General features: G+C 34.9%; 1 protein-coding gene across 3 annotated transcripts; it reads right to left on the reverse strand.

Moving 5' to 3' along the window:
* Nucleotide 1: 1 nt before the first annotated feature.
* Nucleotides 2-20,424, reverse strand: LOC105427369 (putative E3 ubiquitin-protein ligase makorin-1). Of its 3 annotated transcripts, none has more exons than XM_089075861.1 (7): nucleotides 20,285-20,424; nucleotides 19,676-19,951; nucleotides 19,243-19,576; nucleotides 17,168-17,490; nucleotides 16,945-17,104; nucleotides 9,004-9,200; nucleotides 2-131 (listed from the first exon to the last, which is right to left on the reverse strand). In XM_089075861.1, exons 1-7 carry the CDS (start codon nucleotides 20,317-20,319, stop codon nucleotides 92-94), a joined length of 1,365 nt encoding a protein of 454 aa, XP_088931987.1. In that variant the 5' UTR covers nucleotides 20,320-20,424; the 3' UTR covers nucleotides 2-91. The 3 variants fall into 3 exon arrangements, with proteins under 3 accessions (XP_088931987.1, XP_025074119.2, XP_011637365.2); XM_025218334.2 differs by lacking the exon at nucleotides 2-131 and adding an exon at nucleotides 4,788-7,250; XM_011639063.3 differs by lacking the exons at nucleotides 2-131; nucleotides 9,004-9,200 and adding an exon at nucleotides 11,564-16,768.
* Between the last annotated feature and the right edge of the window lie 944 nt (nucleotides 20,425-21,368).

A 21,368-nucleotide genomic window follows, 5' to 3' on the forward strand; every position in this document is an offset into this window, starting at 1 on the left:
ACTGGTTAAAACGCGATTGTCCGCAATTTGCTTATACACTCAACATTTTCGAGCATCAATAAAAAATAAATGCAATGTCGAAATTCTCATTTCACCGTCTGTTGGAGTTATAAAATAAACTGCGTTGATCTCTGTAAAAAACAAATGTAACATCTAAATTACACAATGCTCAAGATAATTAATATTTTATAAAGTAATTAGTGTGCGTATTGAATTTTTTGGTTTTTTTTAAACAAGTATTTTCTAAAAAGATTATATAATTTTTTCAAAAAATATATATTGAAATAGTTTATTTAATTACATTTATTTATATGTGTGTGTATAAAGCGCATATTATATTTTATTAAATATTTAAAAAAAGAATTTTATAAAATAAAATATCGCAACATTTTACGTATATTATATCATGCAATAATATTTGGTAAATAAAAGTTTAATTTTTCTCGAAATAATTATCTAAAATTTTAAAAATGTTGACGTATTATGTATGTGTATCTTAAACTATTTATATTTTACTTTATTGTTTGTTTTATACTTCAATTTATATGAGAATTTTAAGGTATTTTGAATTTTTTTGATAAAATATTTCACACATTTAATTAAAAAGTAATAATATCAATATCCCTAGTATTTTAAATATTATAATGTGCCAAATATTTTGTTAAATTCAATGATAAATTTTATTTTTTATTTATTACAATAAGTGTATGTCTAAGATGGTGTATTCCAAATCAAATCTATGATTTTTAATTTTAAAATGTCAAAACACTGTTGTATTTATCGTATGATCAAATTGATTATTTCTAAATTTCATTATTCATTATTTTTTTGAAAGTTATTTATTTACCAAACTGATGTAATTCAACATACGATAATTTTAAATGATAATTGAATTAGTTAATTTTTATTCATCACTGAATATATAAATTATTTAAGAAAACCATTTATTCGTATATATTTAATTCGTGTAAATATTTATTTCGTGTAAAATAATTTTCTGAAAAATGTAATGTGCACAATATCTCTAGGGAAAAAAAACAAAAAAATTTATTTATTATTTAATGCATTCAATTTTGATTTTAGAATGATAAAATATCTGATAGGATATTTTACAAATTAAAATGCAAGTACAATAAATAAATGCCTAAATTTATACGAAGCACGTAATAAATACAGAAAAAAATTCGCACATGTAACTAAATATAAATATAAAAAATATAAGTGTAAAAAACTATAAAGCAATATCTCAATTCTAATACCAGTTTATATCTTTTTTTAAAGAATACATTTATTATTAAAAAGGAAAATGTAAGGAAAAGTTTACAACTGTATTACAATTTTATAACTATATTAATATTTCATTATTTATGTTAGAATTTAATTATAGAATAAATTATTCTAGAAAAATTAAAATAATATTGATTTTGTAATTAATTACTCGAAATGTTAAATAATTAATATATTTCGCGAATTAATATTTTTTACTATGGTATATAAAGTTTAATATATTGAAATATATATTATACTTTATATACCATTATATATACTTTATATACCTTATATACCATAAATATAATATATTGAAATGTAATCAAACTTTCATGTTTCGTTTCCACATCTGTTTTCATATTTTAATACTGCAAGTTTCACATCTAAATTATGAAATTAAAAAAATATGTGTCATATTACGAATTAATTATCAATTTTCGTCAAATTTAATTTTCATGTCCATCTTGTATGCATATTCAAATTCAAGTAAAAATATAAAAATTTTGGTATATATTGATATATTGGTATATTTGGTATATAAAATATAGATGAATTTATTCACTACATTGGAATATAGAGTAGTGTTTATTACACGATATTTTATTTACCAAGTTAATGGATATCGTATTATATGTTGCATACAAAACAATTTTTATATTTTATACTATTATCGATTATAATTTAATGAATATATTTTACATGATGTTAGATTACAATTTTACTTTTAAAAATTAATTTAATATAATTTAAATTTAATTAAATTCATCATTAGAATTGAACATAAAAATAAAAAAATTACTTTTATTATTTTTAATGTCTCAAAATAACTTTTTTTTCAAAATAATTATGAGATTGATAAGACTTATTTATATGTCAATTAATATGTAGTTACCAGATAACTCTAGCAATTATTCAGAGAATGAACGGAATTAAACCAAGCGACTTAACCTGTTCGTTGCCCAGCTTCCCCACCAGCTTTGCAGCCAAATTGACATCCGTTGGAGCACTTCTCCGAAGGACCATCGAATACGTATCGATCAGAAAAACGCGACTAATTACGCTCGTGAAATTATTAATAACAAATTCTCGACACTCCCGATTCACACTCGCTCGCGATTCATATTTCGGCATTTCCGAACTCTCACCCTCTCAGCTTTTGACATTCCCAATGTACGCCGTGTAGTTCGTACTTCGTATACAGTCTCGATCGTTCCGATTCGATGTATTCGCGTGTATTCGCCGACCGCAGGACTCTAATTAACACGTGATGATGATCAATCGTGCGATTTCATCGCGCACGTAGATCGAACAGCGTGAAACGGACGAAAGGAAATTCCGATGTCACGCGTCGGGGGATGCAACGCAGGTTATGAGTACCGAGACAGAGATGCGCTTAATTACAATCGCGCATACAAATTGGTAACCCGCGACCTTTGTTGTGTGCTCGCCACCGCTCGGTATGAGAAATCACGCGAGACTGCGACATCGCGCTGTTTTGTAGCCTGGCTGCTGTAGCGTTACGTTTATACGCGGCGACCTTGTCGGCCGACTCAGCCGACCAACATTGAAAAGAGACGCCTTATCAAAAAACATAGAGCGTAAACATTGGCATCCCTCGAAGTTCGTCGTTCCCCACGTCTTTACATTTTCCTCGAAACCAACGATTTTATCGTTCTACGAATAATCCTACCGACGTCGAGAATACGTACAATGTATGATGCCAAATACGCTCTTGAAATATTTTCCTTTAATATCTTATGTTTATTGATAGTGAGGTTATAATCTTATGAGAAATAGTCTTTTATCTATGTCGACAAACGTATTATTGTACATTCGCGGGATATTTTATGTCTAGCTTTTAACATTTGTAAATTTCCATACGGACGTTTTTATAATTATATTTCAAGAGTCGTTATATTTTAATAAAAATCTCATTCGCGATGAAAGGTGATTTATATTAAATGGTGTGTACTATTAGACTCTACATACAATATTAGAAACAAGAATAAATATTAAATTTTAGAAATAAAAATTATAGAGAAGAGAGGAGATTAAACGTTGCAAAACAGACATAAGTAAATATAACTATATCTTATTTATGTTCATTGTGTTTAATCTTTATTTTTAATTTTTATTTCCAAATTTTAATATTTATTTCCTTTCCTAGTATTCCCTTTATTATACGCAGAGCTTACGCGCTTTATTCTGTGATTACTACTATTACTACTATAATTACCACTAGTAATATAATGGATATCATATTAACTTCTGTGTCTTGAAGAATACAAAATCGAAAATTAATAAAAACTAAGTCAGAATTTGGAGACAAAGGAAGAGATGCATAATGACGCAATATAAAAATTATCTAGGAGTAAGAGACGCGTCCGCTCGGTACAACGGCCCGGAAACGACTACGTTCTTGTGAATGTTTTCGATTTAGCCGTTGACTGTTTTTTCCCGAGCAACCGCGCGATACGCAGGCCAGCAGTGTAAACACGACCTTGACGCGTCGATTGTACTACGAAGGAAGCCCGAGACTCAATTTCGCTTTGACTCTCGTGTTGAGTGTTACGATAATTACGAAACCGTACCGCTTAGCGCGAGTGATTATACAAATGTGTTTGAGTGATTTCATGTTGCCATTCTACAAAAGAAACATAGAAAGCCATGGATTAATCAGGTAACCAACATTACATCATGTTAAGCTATTGATCGAGAGTTCTTTCTTGTGTTTTTCAAAGACTAAGGCCGGTATTCACAGTCCGTTTTTATATTTAAGATCTTAAGTTAGGTCTCAGGTCGTTTTAAAATCTTGCTCAGCCAATGAAATGATCGTATTACATCTTGAATTAATGTTTAAAATGATCTTAAATGTGAAAACTGACTATGAATATCAGCCTAGGAATTATAAAAACGAATATGATTTTAATATGCATTTAAAAAAATGAAATTCGATCGAAGCTCTCGAGCAGTTCATAGTGTCATTTTTTAAATTAATGTAAGAATAAGAAACTTTCGACTGCGAATTTTTTATATATAATAAATATAATTTAAATATTAATGTTCAATATTGCATTTGTTTTTACTTCTCGAGAATTTTTCTCGATAAAAATTTTTACATGCCACAGTTAAAAGATTAATAAATATATCTAAGATACAGAATATACTGAGTGCGATTAATTCTTTCAAGCATTTTGGGACGAGAATACTGAATACGAGAATACTAAAAAAATAATTAAATGTAAAATTCACATCTGCGGTTTATTCTTCGAGATAAAGCCGCGAAAAAAGATTTAAATATGAAATAATATGATTGTGTTGTTAATAATCGCGAATGCGCGATATTTATAGTCTCGATAATCTCAAAATTGTTTTTCATCTATTTATTTTTATGAAAAAAATTAATGAAAACATGTATTCTATGATACACGTTTCTTCGATTTACGGCGCGAAATAATAACTATTGCATAAAATATCATTAATATATGACGCATCGATAATTTTATTAAATACGCATATCAAGATCGAAAATTTTTATTCTATAAAATTCATTTTTTAAATAAAATATGCATTATAATATATTATATATTTATATTGTTACATCGTCATTTTCATAAGAACGCAATGCAAAATATATATAATAAAGATTCTTAACACGCAGTTAAACAAAATTTAAATATAATTAAAAACAATAAAAAAACTAGAATTATTATTATAATTATTCGCCGTATACCGCATTACAATTGCAATTAACTTGCCTAATACTTCTGACGTTCGTTTTGACTTGCAAGTTATTTTTTACAAAAAAAATCACAAAAAATATGCAAAGTAACTTCAATGTTTTTTAGACGCTAAAAGTTATGACGCAAAATAATGATTATTATATAAAATATCATTTAATTCGTACAACGACAACTTCGACGATGTGCACCACGACGACGAGAAGCTTTTTTCATATAAATTTCGTTTTTGAAATCGAAACAAAACCGAAGCGAAGTATCTATTTTACCATTTTACGTCTCTATCAGTGCAATGCAAGATCGATATTGTAATTAAGACTATACTCTACGCAAAGACTGTACTCATGCGAAGTTGACGTATATTCAAATCGAAATAAGATATTTATTGCATTACAATGTTTATTACAATGTCAATTAATATCAATATGTTGCGGCACGAAATATGCATCGCCACTCAGATTATCTTGCGTCACGTTGTTGGACGAATATGAAAAAAAAAAAAAACGCGCTCGCGACTACTCGGCATACCGTGTTGCAATTGCGACCGGTATTTATGATCTACTCCCGACATTTGTTTTCACTCAAGTCTTCTTTTGTGATAAAATCACAAGGAATACGAGCGAAGCGAATGGCGGCTGTCACTTGAAGTATCATTCGCGCGCGGCGTGTCACCAACTTCATACCCTTCGAACGCACGCGCGATAAGGTTCGAAAACCTTATCGTTTAAAATTCACTTTCCATGTACGAAATAAGGTATTCATTGTAACTTATTATATATATTTATTATATTACATTGCTATTTGATATCAAATATGATACCTTGAAATAGGCATCGCAGTTAAAGTTGTATTGCATATCATATTGGTTGAAGGATATTGAAATATCTTTAAAAATGCTTCCAATAATATACTTATAATAATCCCGGCGTATCATCTTGCAATTTACGTTACTGACATCCGGTTTCATCCGCGATGCATTTTCTATGGATAAAAAACTACGAGAGACTTACGAAATGATTTCGATATAAGTTATTAAAAAAATTGCAGCGCGAAATGGCGGCTATCGCGTCAAGTATCGTTCGATTGCGATTTATACGCGAAGCGTTTATTTTTATTTGATACGCGTTCGAAAACCTTTCTCATCTGAAACTTTCGAACATAATCGAAATAAAATACTTACATTTTATTACATACACCTATTATTACATTTATTATTAAATTATTATTAAATTAAGTTAAGCTTGATATCAATATGCTGTGCAAAATTGTGAAGTAGATCGCATTACCGACGAGGCATTATTAACAATTTCCGTACATTTTTTTTTTAATTAATTATAAATTAATTAACGCGGTTCTCGAAGACCTGAATGTAATAGATCACAAATATTTCAGACTGTTTGAAACATCTGACATAAATATCTACATGCTTAATCTACAACGCGGTATCAATGATTTATGATTATCCAGATGTTTCGTAGACAGGCGCAAAAAATATTATATGTATTTTCGCGGAATTGCATTTCGTAGTTATCATTCATGTGGACAATCGGCCACGGATGATAGGTATGAAGTGCATAGGTTGAAATAAATGTAAATATTCTTGCATCCTGCACAAGTAACTGAGAAGCATCTAAATATCGATGAATTGGAGGATTATTCTTGTAAATTAATCGTCCTAAATATCGATAGTCACGCATATCTCGATGCGATCTTTAATTAATATCTCGTCGTTAAGTACGTTCTACACACAAAGAGATCACCATTTTGCATTTGAATAATAAAAGTATGCGGCTACTCACAACGATAACTCGATGTTCCATTTTCAGCCGCAAGTCGCTCGTTGTAAGAAAAAGAAAAAAAATTACGAAAAAATCCACGGAGCGATTGCGATGCGTTTTCGTCGCGGATTGACCGCCATGACGCATAATGGCGGCCGTCGCGCGATGCACCGTCCGACAAACATTTGAATCGATGTGTCATCGCCGTTCGCAAAACGCGCCCGCAACTCGTTAATTAATTGCGCTTTCGTCCCGGCATTTCCCTCCTCCCTCCTGCTCTCGGGACTCGTCAACTCGCGAACAGTAAAGTCTACAAAAGAGAACGTACGATTTTGTATGATCGAGAATTATCGTGGATTAGCGCAACGCGTCCCGGCGACTTCACACTAGCGCGAAACGACGACTTGCCAACTGACGTTCGGGGGCGTACGTTGCCCATCCTGCGTTCGCCGTTGACCGCGATCTGAAATATGAGAAAAAAATAAAAAATAAAAAAACAAATGAATAAATTATATTTAATTCTTCACAAATTATCGTTTCATTTCAACGGATTAAAGTAAACTTACTTTATTTCCCTTTATTTTCATCCTTTTTTAATTCTCAGAATTAAAAAAAGATTAACGATAAATTAAACCGAGATTAAAATTAAAAGGTATTGAGATGGAAGTAAATATATACTACTTGTTAAAGGTCTGAGCACACGCTATCTCTCTTTCGGTTAAGTCAAAAGTAACAGAATAAATAACCTTTCAGAAATCTATTATATCTTTTTATATTATTATATCATTAAAACATTTTTAAAAGCTTATTTGTGTCCTGAAATTTTTATTTTAAAGAAGAGGTAGTACTCAGACAAGAGTAGTGTATCATATTAATACAACGATTGCATGTGATTATTATTGATGAAACTGATCGATCGAATTAGAAACGAATTAATATTATATAAACTATACCGAAATACCGTCTCTTTGCAATTTTCTCTTTACATAACAAAGTTAAACATCATTAAACTTATATATTCATAATTTACAAATATATATAAATACGTGAAATGTCATTGCGCTATAATTACAATCCTGGTCTCAAAATACGTTAATTTCAAGTATTAAGTCACACAGATTTAATCTCGCGTCGAGCGATAACATTCGTCGGCACCGTCGTCTCGTGCTGTATCCCGTTTCGACTTTATCGCCGACACTCCTTTTCTTTTATCTTTCCCGTCGATCGGCCAAAAGAGCTTTCAGCTCGAAAACGCGGTGAATCAACACCGAGTCGATGGGTCACGAGCAAGCCGGGAGAAAGAGAGACAGGGAATTCCTCGATATATTAGACATCGGCTACCGACGCGCCGATCGACCATTTTGATGCACGGCGGCGCTTCTTTGCTTGCGAAACAAACAGAGGCAATTTAGAGATCCTCCACCGTGCTGGATAGACTCGACAGAGAAACCGATTGTATATTCTCCCGTCCGTTTTCATCTTCTTCTCCGTTTTTCTCTTCTCTTTCCCTTCTACTTGGCTCCATCCGACCTAATCCCTTTCCTCTGTTCCCCTTTCTTTACGTTTTCTTTAACGTCCGGGATCTGAGATTCCTCCCATTAACCCACTACTGTCCGAATTTACTTCTCGCATTTTTAAAGAAATTCGAGCTCGCGAGGGAGGAAAGAAAAGCATTTCCCGCGTACTCCCGAGTATCTCGCGATCGTCGCGAATTAATGTTTATCTACGTCAGACTTAATCGCACGAAAGCGCCATCGTACACGCGAATGATGGTAATTTCAATAATTCCGCACGCGCATATGGCGAGGAAACGCAGAAAAAGCGCGAACCGACAAAGTCAGTTTGGCTCGAGCAACGTAACATTTTCTTTTAAGAGAATAATCACGCGGCTCTCTAACGCGAAAAGAACATCGGTTAGGGATGACTTTCCCAGGCATGCACGTTGTTCCCGCGATAGCCCCTGCATTATTTTTTCACGGGAAATTTAAGCGCCAGCACATTTCGCCGCGCTTTTAAGCTTATACCAGCTTATACCTCGGAAACGCGAATCCGCGCGAACGCCCTGCACACAGCGAGGTCGGTCTTGCGATTCTGTTTTTTCCCTTTTTTTTTTTTCCTCGCCTCTGGTCTCTCGTTCGCGGTTACTCGAAAGTAATGTAAACACACGGGCGACCATTTAATTAGACTTCCGGTGGTCAGGTAGCATCCAAACTCACCTTCGCTCGTAATTAGGTTCATCGTCGTCGTCGTCGTCGTCATTGTCGTTGTTGTTGTTGTTGTCGTTGTCGTTGTTCATGTTGTTTTCACTTTCCCTCTCTTGGAAGTCGTGGATAAATCTGGTCACGCGAGTCCATGCGTACAGCAAGAATGCCAGGATACCCATTATCCAGAACATCACGAGGCACAGCATGCGCTGCAACGAGATTTTAAAACGCCAAACTGAGACACCAAGCCGAAAATCACACAGATAAAATTGACGAACGATACGAGGGATAAACGTGACAATGAAATTCGAATCTGTCCAATTTCGAATTCATTCAATTGTCTACCATCTGTTGTGAATTTCGGTAGATTTGTCAATCTTCAATAAACATGTTAGACCTCAGTAATTTGAACGATCAGGCCGATCAGAATTTAATTGTGCGATATCGACTACGAGTAATAATACTTTTTTTATTGTATATCTGGTATCGCAAAATTTATTCTGGTTTAATCGAAATCCCGTCAAAAAAAAAAAACATCTGAAAGGGTATATAAAATGGAACGTAATTCGGCGATTGCTTTACAGTGTCAAAGCAGAGTTTTCGTTTAAATCGGCTTTCCGAGTTACATCATCGAATAGGTGCGACATTTCATTTTGTAAACGCGATGCGTAACCGCAATTTCTGATTACGCGTAATAATGTTCGAAACGTTCGCGGTCGCCCCTGTCGATTCGCGACAAATTCGGACAAAGAGGTCGGAACAGAGACCACCTTCGTGAATCCTTCGAAATAACGTGATATGTGTCGCTGACACGTCATATATCCATACGGTGCGTCAGAGAGACACAAAGGGGAGCAACGAAATCATATACAGTCACAAAGGGGAGAAGCCCGCGTCTTGCAACTCAAAGCGATCCCGCGATATTCGCGGTGACCAAGCTGGATACATATGTAGGGACCATTTCGGCAAATTTATATGCTAATTCGCCGTGCTCGTCGGGATTAACTTGCTGTTCTAGTTAACTATCGCGAATCCGAGAGCTCGGTCGAGCCCTCTTGCATGCTACCCCGCGGAGCGACAAAGTCGCGCCTCGCAAACGCGTGACATAAACATCGTCGTCGTGGTACCTCGTACGAAACTCTGCCCCGTCAATTGAACAAATCCGATCCCAGATGTCCCGTTGGCATTTGTCTCCTTCTTCATCCTTATTCTTACTCAGACTTTCAGACTTCAAACTTTCCATCCGAAGCGCAGTGAAATTCGCATACTGTTTGCAATTAGGAGAATTGATTCGAACGTTTCGAAAATTTCCTTGAAAATTTAGAAAAAAATACTTAAAAAAAAACATACTAAAAATGTTGCAGGATTAACGGGCAAGTCCGTTTCATATAAGTCTTCAAATGTTCACATCTAAAGTAATACGAGTAACATTGATAAAGTTATTCGTAAAGTATTCGCTTTTAAAAAGAGTAAAATAAACAACGAGTGATTATTTCACTCCGCTCAATACAAAACGATTAATCATAATTTCTCGACAATTAATCGACATTTATCTACATCTCTCATCCATCAATTAACTTTTTAACGTTAGCAAAATCATCGCGTTCTACATGCCGGAACGTGAGTGATCTATTACGAGATAAATAAAGCGAAAGAAAGAATACTTTATTGTTTCAACGTGCTCATTAAATATTAACAATTCCGATAAGAAACATTTTTAGACACATCCAACATTCTACATGTTACGGAGAAAATGTAACTCGAACTTGTCGTAAATAAACTTTCCTTTCTATCGCCTCGCGAGAAAAGTCTTTTTCTCTCGATTCTGTTTGAATTATGCAATAATTCATTTATATACGAAAAAAAAAGTTATTTCGTAAGGTCGAGATTCTTCTTAAACGCATCGAAGACGTCCACCATTTTGACGTACGTTTAATCATGAAACTCATCAGCGAATTTGCGATCGTCGCATCCTCGAAAACACGATTCCGCTGGATACATTTTTCTTAATATATTCTACAATGCTCGCAAACACATTCGTTATCTCGCGCGAGGCAGATTGTCCCTGGAAATAAATCACGAACGAACATGAATTCACTGCAAACGCGATACCGCAATCGCCATCTAGCTCTGCATTTTCAGACGACCCTCCGAGATTCCGTAACGGTCGCTGGTATCACATTGAGGAACGTCGATAATCGCTAATGATAACGTTTATAAAACATGTGATAAGACAATTTCATGCTGCATTCAATTTTTGACAATCCAATTCTTTCGAAAATACGGACGATATAAAAATAAATTTGTAATAAGAAAAAATTTATATAAAAAAAAAAATTGAGTTGATATATTCGTCCTCGATCGCCCGCGAGAAATTTGACAAATTTTTTTAAAGTTAGTGTAATTTCAGAAAAACAAAAAATAAACACGTACATTAAAAAAAAAATAGATTAGCGTTGTTGAAATTCTAATTTCTCGAGAGATTCGACGACACAACGCCGTGACTGGAAAGTGGAGGGACAGCCGAAAAGGGACGAAAATGCATGAAAACACTCGACCCTCGGTCTCCTAATGGCTTACACTGTCGATTTTATTAATCTACATCCAATAACAAAAATATATCATTGTGAGAAACGAAATTGAAGGCGGGATTGCTCATTCCCGCCGCGCCGGACTCGAACATACAATATCCACTGATGACTAAACCCCGGCATTACTTTCCCTACTAGCGTTCGAAGCAGAGAGACGTTATCGTTGTCCCTCGCGTACAGGAATACGAGGAAAGCTTGATTACACAACGACGCGATGTAACGTTACAGTCCGCCACGGACGATTTAATCGCGAATTACGCGCGAAAAAAAAAAAAAAACACGTGCCGGGTCGGATAATTCCTCGGCAACAGATCGCGTACAATTTCTAACAACATTATATAGACTTTTAATCACTAATCCTACTTTATCGGAAGTGAACGGACACGCAAAATCACCGACGGCGGACCCCCGACAGCGGGGGAAGGAGGGAGAAAACGTGGCGATTTAAATATCGTACGCGCGCATAACGGGGGAAAAGTTCGCAGACGTTTCTCGCATTTTTGCAATAGCTGAGATTCCCGTTACATACTGAAAACTTTTCTATACATGTAATCAATATGAGATATTCGATCGCATCCCTCCTTCTTCCCCTCGAGCTCGCAAACCGATTGCTTCCGCGTCTGCCAGGAGCAAGCGATGTTTCGCTCGTGGTAGATCTTCGTGCAATCGCTATCGCATCTTCCGCTGGTATTAATAATTAATAATTTACGGCTTCGTGTAGCCTGCGTTCGTTTTCGAGGGGAGTCCCGTATTTTTTACACATGTGCGTACACATAGCGTACTTCAATTGGACGTCGTCGGAAAACTTGAACACATACGGATCGTAATTATACTCTGCCTGCGTCGACAATGCAAAGCAAACGTGACACAGCGAGAGTTTTGCCATCGCATAATCAGCTATGGTAATAAAAATAGAAAAAAGGAGAAAGAAATCAGGTGGACAGATCTTGCCGCTCCCTGTTGATAGAATTAATTTCTTTAAATTCTTATGTGTAAAAAGGATGGTTAAAGATAACGCAAACGTTCGCAATTTGCTTCGCATTATGCAGTGAAAATACAGTTTGCTTGATCTACGTATTATTTTTATTGGCTAAAAAAAACATTCACAATAATCTAAGAGCTATTAAAGACGTAAGAAACAAGCTGTGGCACAACAATGGTTTCAACGTTGATTTTACCTTTTTCATGGTGGTTGCGCTACCTAATAAATATAAGATTTTTAATCATATATCTTATTATATCCGCTTTATAGAGCCTTTATTATAACGTAGTTCGACGCGACAAAGTTACAAAAATATAAGGATTAATTACGTATAGAAATTTAGCGTAATACCAACAGATTACTTCCCCTAAAAAAACTTAAGTGTAACCCTGTTCCTCTCTAATACGCAAGACTCTTTGAGCGTTTCCAGTGCGTTTCCATGCGGTAAAATACTCGTTTAACACGCTGATTAAAAATAAATATTTATTATAATACGCTGAAAAATAAAATAGACAATAATTGACATAATAATTATCCTAAAAAAATTGCATACCGTAAGAGCCGAAAGAAAAAAAAGAAGGGAAGATTATCGGAGATACTCAATCTCACTTATGTAAATGAATTATATAACAATCTGTAAAGCGTATTGATGTTGTTAAAGGAAAAAGAATACTCGTCACTACGCAATATAGTATTCAATGCAGGTACGTTTTAGTACGATTGATTAATGCACACTTGCGGTAGAATCTTGGCGATTGAATTCTGCACGCAGAGACACATAACGCACGCGGTTGTCCCATAAATTCTACATAAATTTCTAAAAATTAGTTTAATGAAACCATCCTGAGAATGGGATTGAAGTATTAAGAATATCGTTCTAACATTCGCTATCCCGCCGATAATCCGAGTGAATCAATACAATGAATGAATAACTGATTTATAACTCTTCGCGTTATTAACAAAAATCACGCAATAAAATCTTGACTTTAAAATCAATATGTGCTATCATGTATGATAAACTCCCAACTTCAAAAATGTAATCGTCAAAGCCAAGATGAACTGCGTCAAACGCGTATAGATGACGAACATCAACTCCTAATTTTATATCTCACCTTTCGCGTTTCATGTATTTAGAGCATACTAATACAATAAATAACATTACGCTTAATTCAAGACAGATAAAAAGTGGCAGTGATGACATCAAATACATATAACGATCGACGCAGTTAACTTAGCTTTCCTTCCACAACGGATATATTCTGGTACCAAACATATTAAACATTAAAATTGGTTCTCCGTCGTTCGCAAAATTATTATTGACTTAAGAATTCTCAATCGACTCGTCGATATACAATTTTGCTATCTTACAATTCAAAAATCGCTTAAGCGTTTGTTTTTATTTCCCTCAGGGAGTTTATTAAAGAAAATAGCTCCAAAAATAGCCGCTCGAAACGCACAGCGTGCCGTAGAAAATTCTATTATACATTACCGGTAACAATATAAAGCGTTTTATTCTAACAATGTTCGATAAAATTAACAGCATAGAAATTCTATGGAAAATATAAACAATATTCTCGTAGTATAGCGAAAGTTCGAGCCGATAAAACGCTTTGTCGAGGCGGATTAAGAAACTGACTTTGTAGCGCAATGAACGATACATTACTCTATAATCACATAGCTTTTGAAAGGCAGTACCGACGGTTCTCTGCTGTAAAAGCTGGTCACTTCCTACCATGTATACAAATTAGGTTGTAAGGTGCGAGCAGGAACTGTGTAGAACAACGTGATTATTTGTCATAAATGTGTATACTGCGGAAAGATCATTTAGCGAAAGGTTTAAAAAATGACATCACACGGAATATTCAATGCTAGAGGTGAATATCATTATCTCTTTGGTGTGTATATTTTTTTACGTACCATCTCATCAGTTTTACACAAAAGAATTCTATGCCCTTCAAAGCGTAATTATCATGGTTCTATATCGAGAGAACGGTTGTCGGAACATGTTGCTATTATTAGTAAATCGATAAAATGTAAAAACGATCGACGATGATTCCCAGCGTGGCTCTTTGTCGTGGGTCCAACTCCGTCGTGCATATTTCTAATTGTTTCCTTAAATCTCGAGCCTACAAATGCGTACTTCACACAAAGCGGTCTCTTTATTACATTTGTTATTCATCCCGCATATATGTTATCGGTAGTCTGTCTCTTTCGCGCAAATATTTTTTTTTATTTTATATATTATATTCGTACTTACTTCTATTCGCACACTTACGCACACGCACACAATACGCTCGCATACATATCGTTACACATTCACTTTGCACACTTGCTCCTAGGAATATCTAATAATTATTCACGGGTAACGCTATACAATTGTATAATAATTTAAAGAAATGTATTATATATATATATATATGTATAAAGATTCGCGGAGCCATATAGCAAGAGGTAGGACGACAGTTGTAGATCGTACCTTCGATATGAACTAGTGATAAATTGAACTAACAATGCACACTGATCACACAAGTAATAAATCGTTGTCCAGTTTTTCTATTTTACATGTGAATAGTGTTGTGAATCTTCGACAAGATTTATAATTGTTTTGTATAATTGCAATTAAAATATAATGTCTTGTAATTGCAACAATTAATAATAAATTTGTGCTTGTAAAAAAAAAATTTATTATTGATTGTTACGTGCATTTGTCTGCACTATTGTGTTAGAATTATATTTACGAACGACACGCATACTGATTTGAGTTTATCCTTTACTTTCAAGCGCGAAATTTTATTGCAATCACAAAACATGCCCACTCTCTCTATAGATATTTTATTATAAATACAAATAAAGCCCGATAAAATTGATTCAAACGGTAATTTGCATTGTTCAAGATATTGTTTAAATCCCATGTTATAGCATATTCTCTGCAGTTTTACATATCGATTAAGTACATATAATAATGTATCATCATGACAAATGTTTATTGGGATTACACAAAATAGAATAAATCTAATCTATTAGTATTAACTGAAAAGAAGCCTTAGTCAAAAAACAAGCTATAAAATCTACTTTTCAACTATTTTGATATACCTTATCACCATCATCTTAAAAAAGAAAGCAAAAAAGGATAATTTTTTTTTAATCATTGACGGTAATCAACTAAAATTTCAGTTATTCATGGATTTGCTTATTCTATGATTCGATTTAACATGTAGACATATTCCAGATCATGCATTGTGGAATAGTTTAATAGTAATAATTCTAGTATCAAGTATAGAAAAAAAATCAACAATATTACTATGAGGAAAAGGACATCGGAAAAATATCGATATTTAGACTATTCACTGATGAAATTTGGACCACTGAATTAATAGTTGCTAGAATAATCGGTTAGTAGAGCATTGGTCAAGTTACACAAAGATGATTCCGAAGTTATGATGTGTATCCAAGAAAATTTTTACTACTGTTGATATTATTTCCCGTCTTTCATTTTTTTTTTGTGCACGACTATGCACCGCGATAATTAGTGAAATTGTTGATCTCGTAAATGTTTATATAGAAGTATGCAATCGTCCTTAAAATAATTAAGACTATCTTCCTTTTATAGATAATATTTAAAATTATTATTTCTATATAATCTGAGAATAACATTTATTAAAACATTATTTTATTATTCTATTAAAATCAATGCGGTTTTCTCTTATTGTTGCGAATATTAAAGATTTTAATAACTATTATTCTCCATTTTATATAGAAATAAAAATAATTATAGATATTACCTACGAAAGGAAAAAAAAGGAAGCATTTTAATTATTTTAAATCCAATCAGATACGTTTTGCTTTTTTATATATATATAAATTATCATTTTAGGAAAGTGCGCATATCTTTTTTCTTCTACATAACTAGAACGTCTTCGAATTATAATTTAAATTATTTGCTAATTATTTAATAATTTTCTTAGTCGCTAAAGCCGCGCATGAGTGATAAAGGAAGTGGATATCGACATAGCAACAAAATAGTGATAACAATGGTATCAAGGCAGTTTTGTGTCGGTCGACTAGTTTTGCCCGTCTAATCGAACGACAGCTCATAATCGGACCAATCGGATTCGTCGGAATCTGAGAAGAAAGGAATATCTTCAAAATCGAGATACATCCAACGTTCGTCCCTTTCATCGAGGAAATCCCACAAGATCAGTTGCTGTAAATAGTGTAAAGCCGCTCTTTCACGTTCTGCGTATGCCAGGATGCAATATAACTTATGTAAACGGATGTAGCTCGACTGTTCGATATGATGAATTTTATATCGCTTGCTCCGGCGATATTTATAAATGAAACGCGATCAAAATAAATATGTCTTTGTAAATAAGCACTTACGTGCAAGATGTCGATATCGGTGTCAGCGGTGTTGCGCCTCTGTCGAACTGGTGGGCCCACATCCTTCTTAGTTCCGTCTGGAAGCGCGTGGAGATAGAAACATTTATTACCGAATGGACACTTGCCACGACCCTTGTTGAAGTATTTGCAATCCTTGGTACTGTAAGAAAAATGATAAATTGTTGAGTTATACTGAAACAATAGATTATCAATCACTTCGTACCTTAGGGCGCCTTTGTAATCTCTTATCAATTTTTCCTTCTCCTCTTTTGTGTCTACCCAGTACATACTGGGGCAGACGAAATCCGAGGGAATACGGCACTCTGGACATGCTCTTATGATTTTGTTGTCGAATTGTTTGGCCTGGCGCCATTTTCTGATGCAAGTTAAGCAGAAGCAATGATTGCAATTTGGTAATATACCGAATCTTTGTTCTCGTGAGGATTTCTCCAGTATTGTCTCGAAACAAACACCACAAGATTTCTCTTTGCTGCGTTGAATAGCAAAAGATAATTCCATATCTGCTTCGTGTTGCTTTACACATGCCTATATAAATAGCGAAATCATCTTTTAGATTCATAAAAGATTTAGTATGTATTCATATGAAATTACAAACTATATGTTCTTACAAACTATTGGAAACAGGCAAAATTTTAATTCTTAATTCTAGATCTTTTTGAAAAAAAAAAAAATAAAATAAAATAAATCTATTAAGAATTTTTCATTGAAATTTTATTACATAAGAGATGTAAGTGGAAATAAATGCAGATATAAAGATAAAGATAGTTAGAAAATTGTATCTCAATAAATGCTAAAATATTAGGAAAAGAATTCATTATTATTCTTAAGGCTACTTAAGGCTATTCAACTAAGAACTAATTAATGAACTAATTAATAGCGACACAACGTCGCGGTAAAAATTGCTAATTGTTTAATTATTTTCTTAATCGCTAAAACCGTGCATGTAAAAAAAGTGGATATTGACATAGAAACAAAATAGTGATAACAATGATATCAACGCAGTTTTGTGTCGGACTAGTTTTGCTCGTTTAATCGAACGACAGCTCATAATCGGATCAATCAAATTCGTCGAAATCTGAGAAGAAAGGAAGCTCATTCATCCTTCATCTTTGTCCTTGTTCTTTATATTAAATGACATGCTGACAATGAAATTTTTTTATCGCACCTAATTTCGTGTTAAGTACTTAATCATGCAGATGTAACTTGTGTCGTACTTACCAAATTCGTAAAAATGGACGACAGTTAAAGTTACCTTCGAATTTTGTATGTGAATTTGTGTATATGCATTTTGTATGTGTATGTGCATTTTTTTCACTTCTTTAGACAGCTGTCAAACCGTGTGTTTTCTGCTTGAACAGAAAATTCACGTTTCACGTGCCCTTTACAGTTATCTATTTACTATCAGGAAAGGAAAGGATAGCAGCCGTTCATTTTCACAAGTGCCTTAAAGCCATGTGTCATTAGTCAAATATCTCTTTATTTGCAAATTAGGTGCAATAAACTGTCTGGACTTCTTGTCTATGATGCCACGATCCTAATATGGTCGCGGCAACTACCCTTGATGTTTTTGAAAAACAGTTGTTAATATTTTATATAAATTACTATTGTATCTTAATTTCCAAAGAAAAAACTTTAAATTATAGAAATTGATAGAGATTTCATGATTATTTAATGTGTATGCCGTTAAGGTTCTCTCGCAGCGCGACATGGGTTATGTGACATCAGAGGTGAGAAATGACATGTAAAAAGTTTCTTGTATCGTATAGCTTTATACTTTTCCCTTAAAAATATAATATTTTTATATTCTTAAAACTTGTAAAAAAAAAATAAGATATCTGTCCAAGAAATCACGTAAAAGTATAAAATAATTCTTGAAATAATGGTTACTGCTCTGCTAACAGAAACAACTATATCTAGTGATCTGATTTCTGATTTCTGATAGCTAAACAGTATACCATTACTTCAAAAATTATTTTGCACTTTTACGTGATTTATTGGATCTTATTTTCAGATCTTATTTTCTGATATTTTTTACAAGTTTTAAGAATATGAAAATATTTTTAAAGGAAAAATACAAAATAAAGCTATACGACGCAAAAAATTTTTTACATGTCATTTCTCGTCTCTGATGTCATAATTCAATATGGTTGCAGCGAAAGAGCCGAGCCTTAATCTTTATTTAATAAAAATGTTAAAATAGCTTTGATAATAATAGATGTTAAAATATTTACATGAACTCAATATAATTAATAAAATAGCAACAAAATAAAAGCTTACATTTGTATGTTTCTTCCTCAATTCTTCATTGTGTGGATGAAGGGCCGCGCGGCTACATAATTCACAAATGTCACCATGTAGATATGTGCAGTTAGTATTTCTACAGATTCCAGTCGCTTCTGCATATGGACACAAAGGTTCTAAGGCGGGGTTCGAGGCTTGACCAGATGGATTGACAGCTTGAGCATATGAGACCGGCATTGATGTACTCGGAGACGTTCCCGAAGCAGACGACATCTCGTCCGTAGAGGATGAGCCAGCGATCGGAGATCCAATTGTAGGTATAAATTCAGGTGCTTTCACCCATTCTTCAGCGATGCGTTTATCAATTTTTCTATAAATGTACAGAACGATATAATTCAGTTAAATGAATGACTAAATCAATATATCATTGTATTATAATCCTTTGTAACATTTTCATATTTCAACTTACTTATTTCTTGAAGAATGTGCTGTGTGTTGATTCGAGACAAAATTTTCCATTGTGTTAGTTTGTATAGCATTGTTATCTCCAGTACCTGAATTGTGGCGGAAACGGCACTGATTACCAAACTTACACATGCCCTGTTTGAAGAAACGACAAGTGACGATGTGTGCATTGGGTATATGGACCGATGTTGCCTCGTTGATACTTGTATCATTTCTGTTTCCTTGTACATGTCGATACCGGCAATTATTCCCTTCACGACACGTGCCATTCTTAAAGTACCTAAAAACGAGACTGTGATTATTTGTTACAGCCAAGAGCACACAGGAGCAGAGTTATGGATAGAAGCCCGCTTTGCGAAAAACGCCCGTCGCGTTTGAAATTGTCGCGAGAATTATAACGACACACGGAGATGGATAATGCCGAATGTCAATATTTATATTATTGTGTTTGAGTGTTCGATTGAACGTTGTCGTTCCGCCAATGTGTGCCTAACACGGCTAACCTCTCCATCTCGATCTACGGTAAATCTTGATCGGTCGGCAATTCGCAATTTTCACGGAGCGTTTCGCTGTGAAACATATGACGTGCGAAACACTCGTCACAGTTCCTTACCGGCAAACAATACTCTGCGTCCAACTGTCGGCCATTTTCTTGCTTCTCCTCCGCCGTAACGATAATCGACGACGCGTCGTACTTTGGATGATGAATCGAGCGCTCGTTCACCGCTCGGTGAAGGAAACAGAAAAAGAGAGAAATAAGGCAGGAGAGAAAGAAAGAGAGAGAGGGAGAGAAATACGTGCTTTCGGGCAAATGGGCCCGGCTCCAGCGACCGCAAGTGCCGCTTCAATCAGCACGTACCGGAGAGCAGCAACAATACACCCCCTGTGCGGGACGAGAGGCACGCTCGACTCGCGCCGCGCAATAAACGCACCTCGGAGGATGCGATGTATATGTCCACAGACACGAGTATGCGCGCGCGTGCACGTCCTTCCTCGCCCTCTCCAACTCGCTCCGTTCGTAACACGCGTGTCACCGCGTGGCGTAAGCGTCACGCACCACCTTGCGTTTCGTCTCGCAATCGCTTGTTACTCCTCTCTTTTTTCTTCTTCCGTTGTTTTCCTCTCTATCACGTATCCGTCCAATTCTATCGCAGATACGCTCACACCTCTGCGATTAGCATCCACTCCACAGCAGAGAATCTTCTCAGGGAACGCTGCGTTCTGATTGTTGATTTCTTTTTTTTTTTTTTTATTTTTTTTTATTTCCACGTAGTACGAACGACAGTGATGCAATCCTCAACGAATGAGATGTGAGACTCGCGAGTTCTCGAACACTTCTGTAACACAATTATTTGTTAACTTCGTCGAGACGACCCACGGCGCTGGCACTGTTGCTCTCGAACGGATCTGCCAAGCGTTTCGTCCCGACGCGTGATTCTTATCCACCTGATTGGCTCGCGACCCGCTGGTTTCGCTCAGACACGAGTTCTCATCACACCTCGTAAAGCTCCTAAAACAAATCACCTGACACGCGAGACGCACGATTATCTATCACGGTATTCGCGTACGAACGCCTCTTGGTACTCACGCGCGGTCATTGAACTCGACCGAGCCGCCCTGTTTTGCTTATCGGCACGCGTTCATGCTCCAACGTATGAACCCCTGGGCATAAATCGAAAAGCGCCCTGCGCCTGTTG

The sequence above is a fragment of the Pogonomyrmex barbatus genome, unplaced genomic scaffold (assembly GCF_055798465.1).
Source record: "Pogonomyrmex barbatus isolate J1 unplaced genomic scaffold, ASM5579846v1 scaffold1, whole genome shotgun sequence".
Lineage (NCBI taxonomy): Eukaryota > Metazoa > Arthropoda > Insecta > Hymenoptera > Formicidae > Pogonomyrmex > Pogonomyrmex barbatus.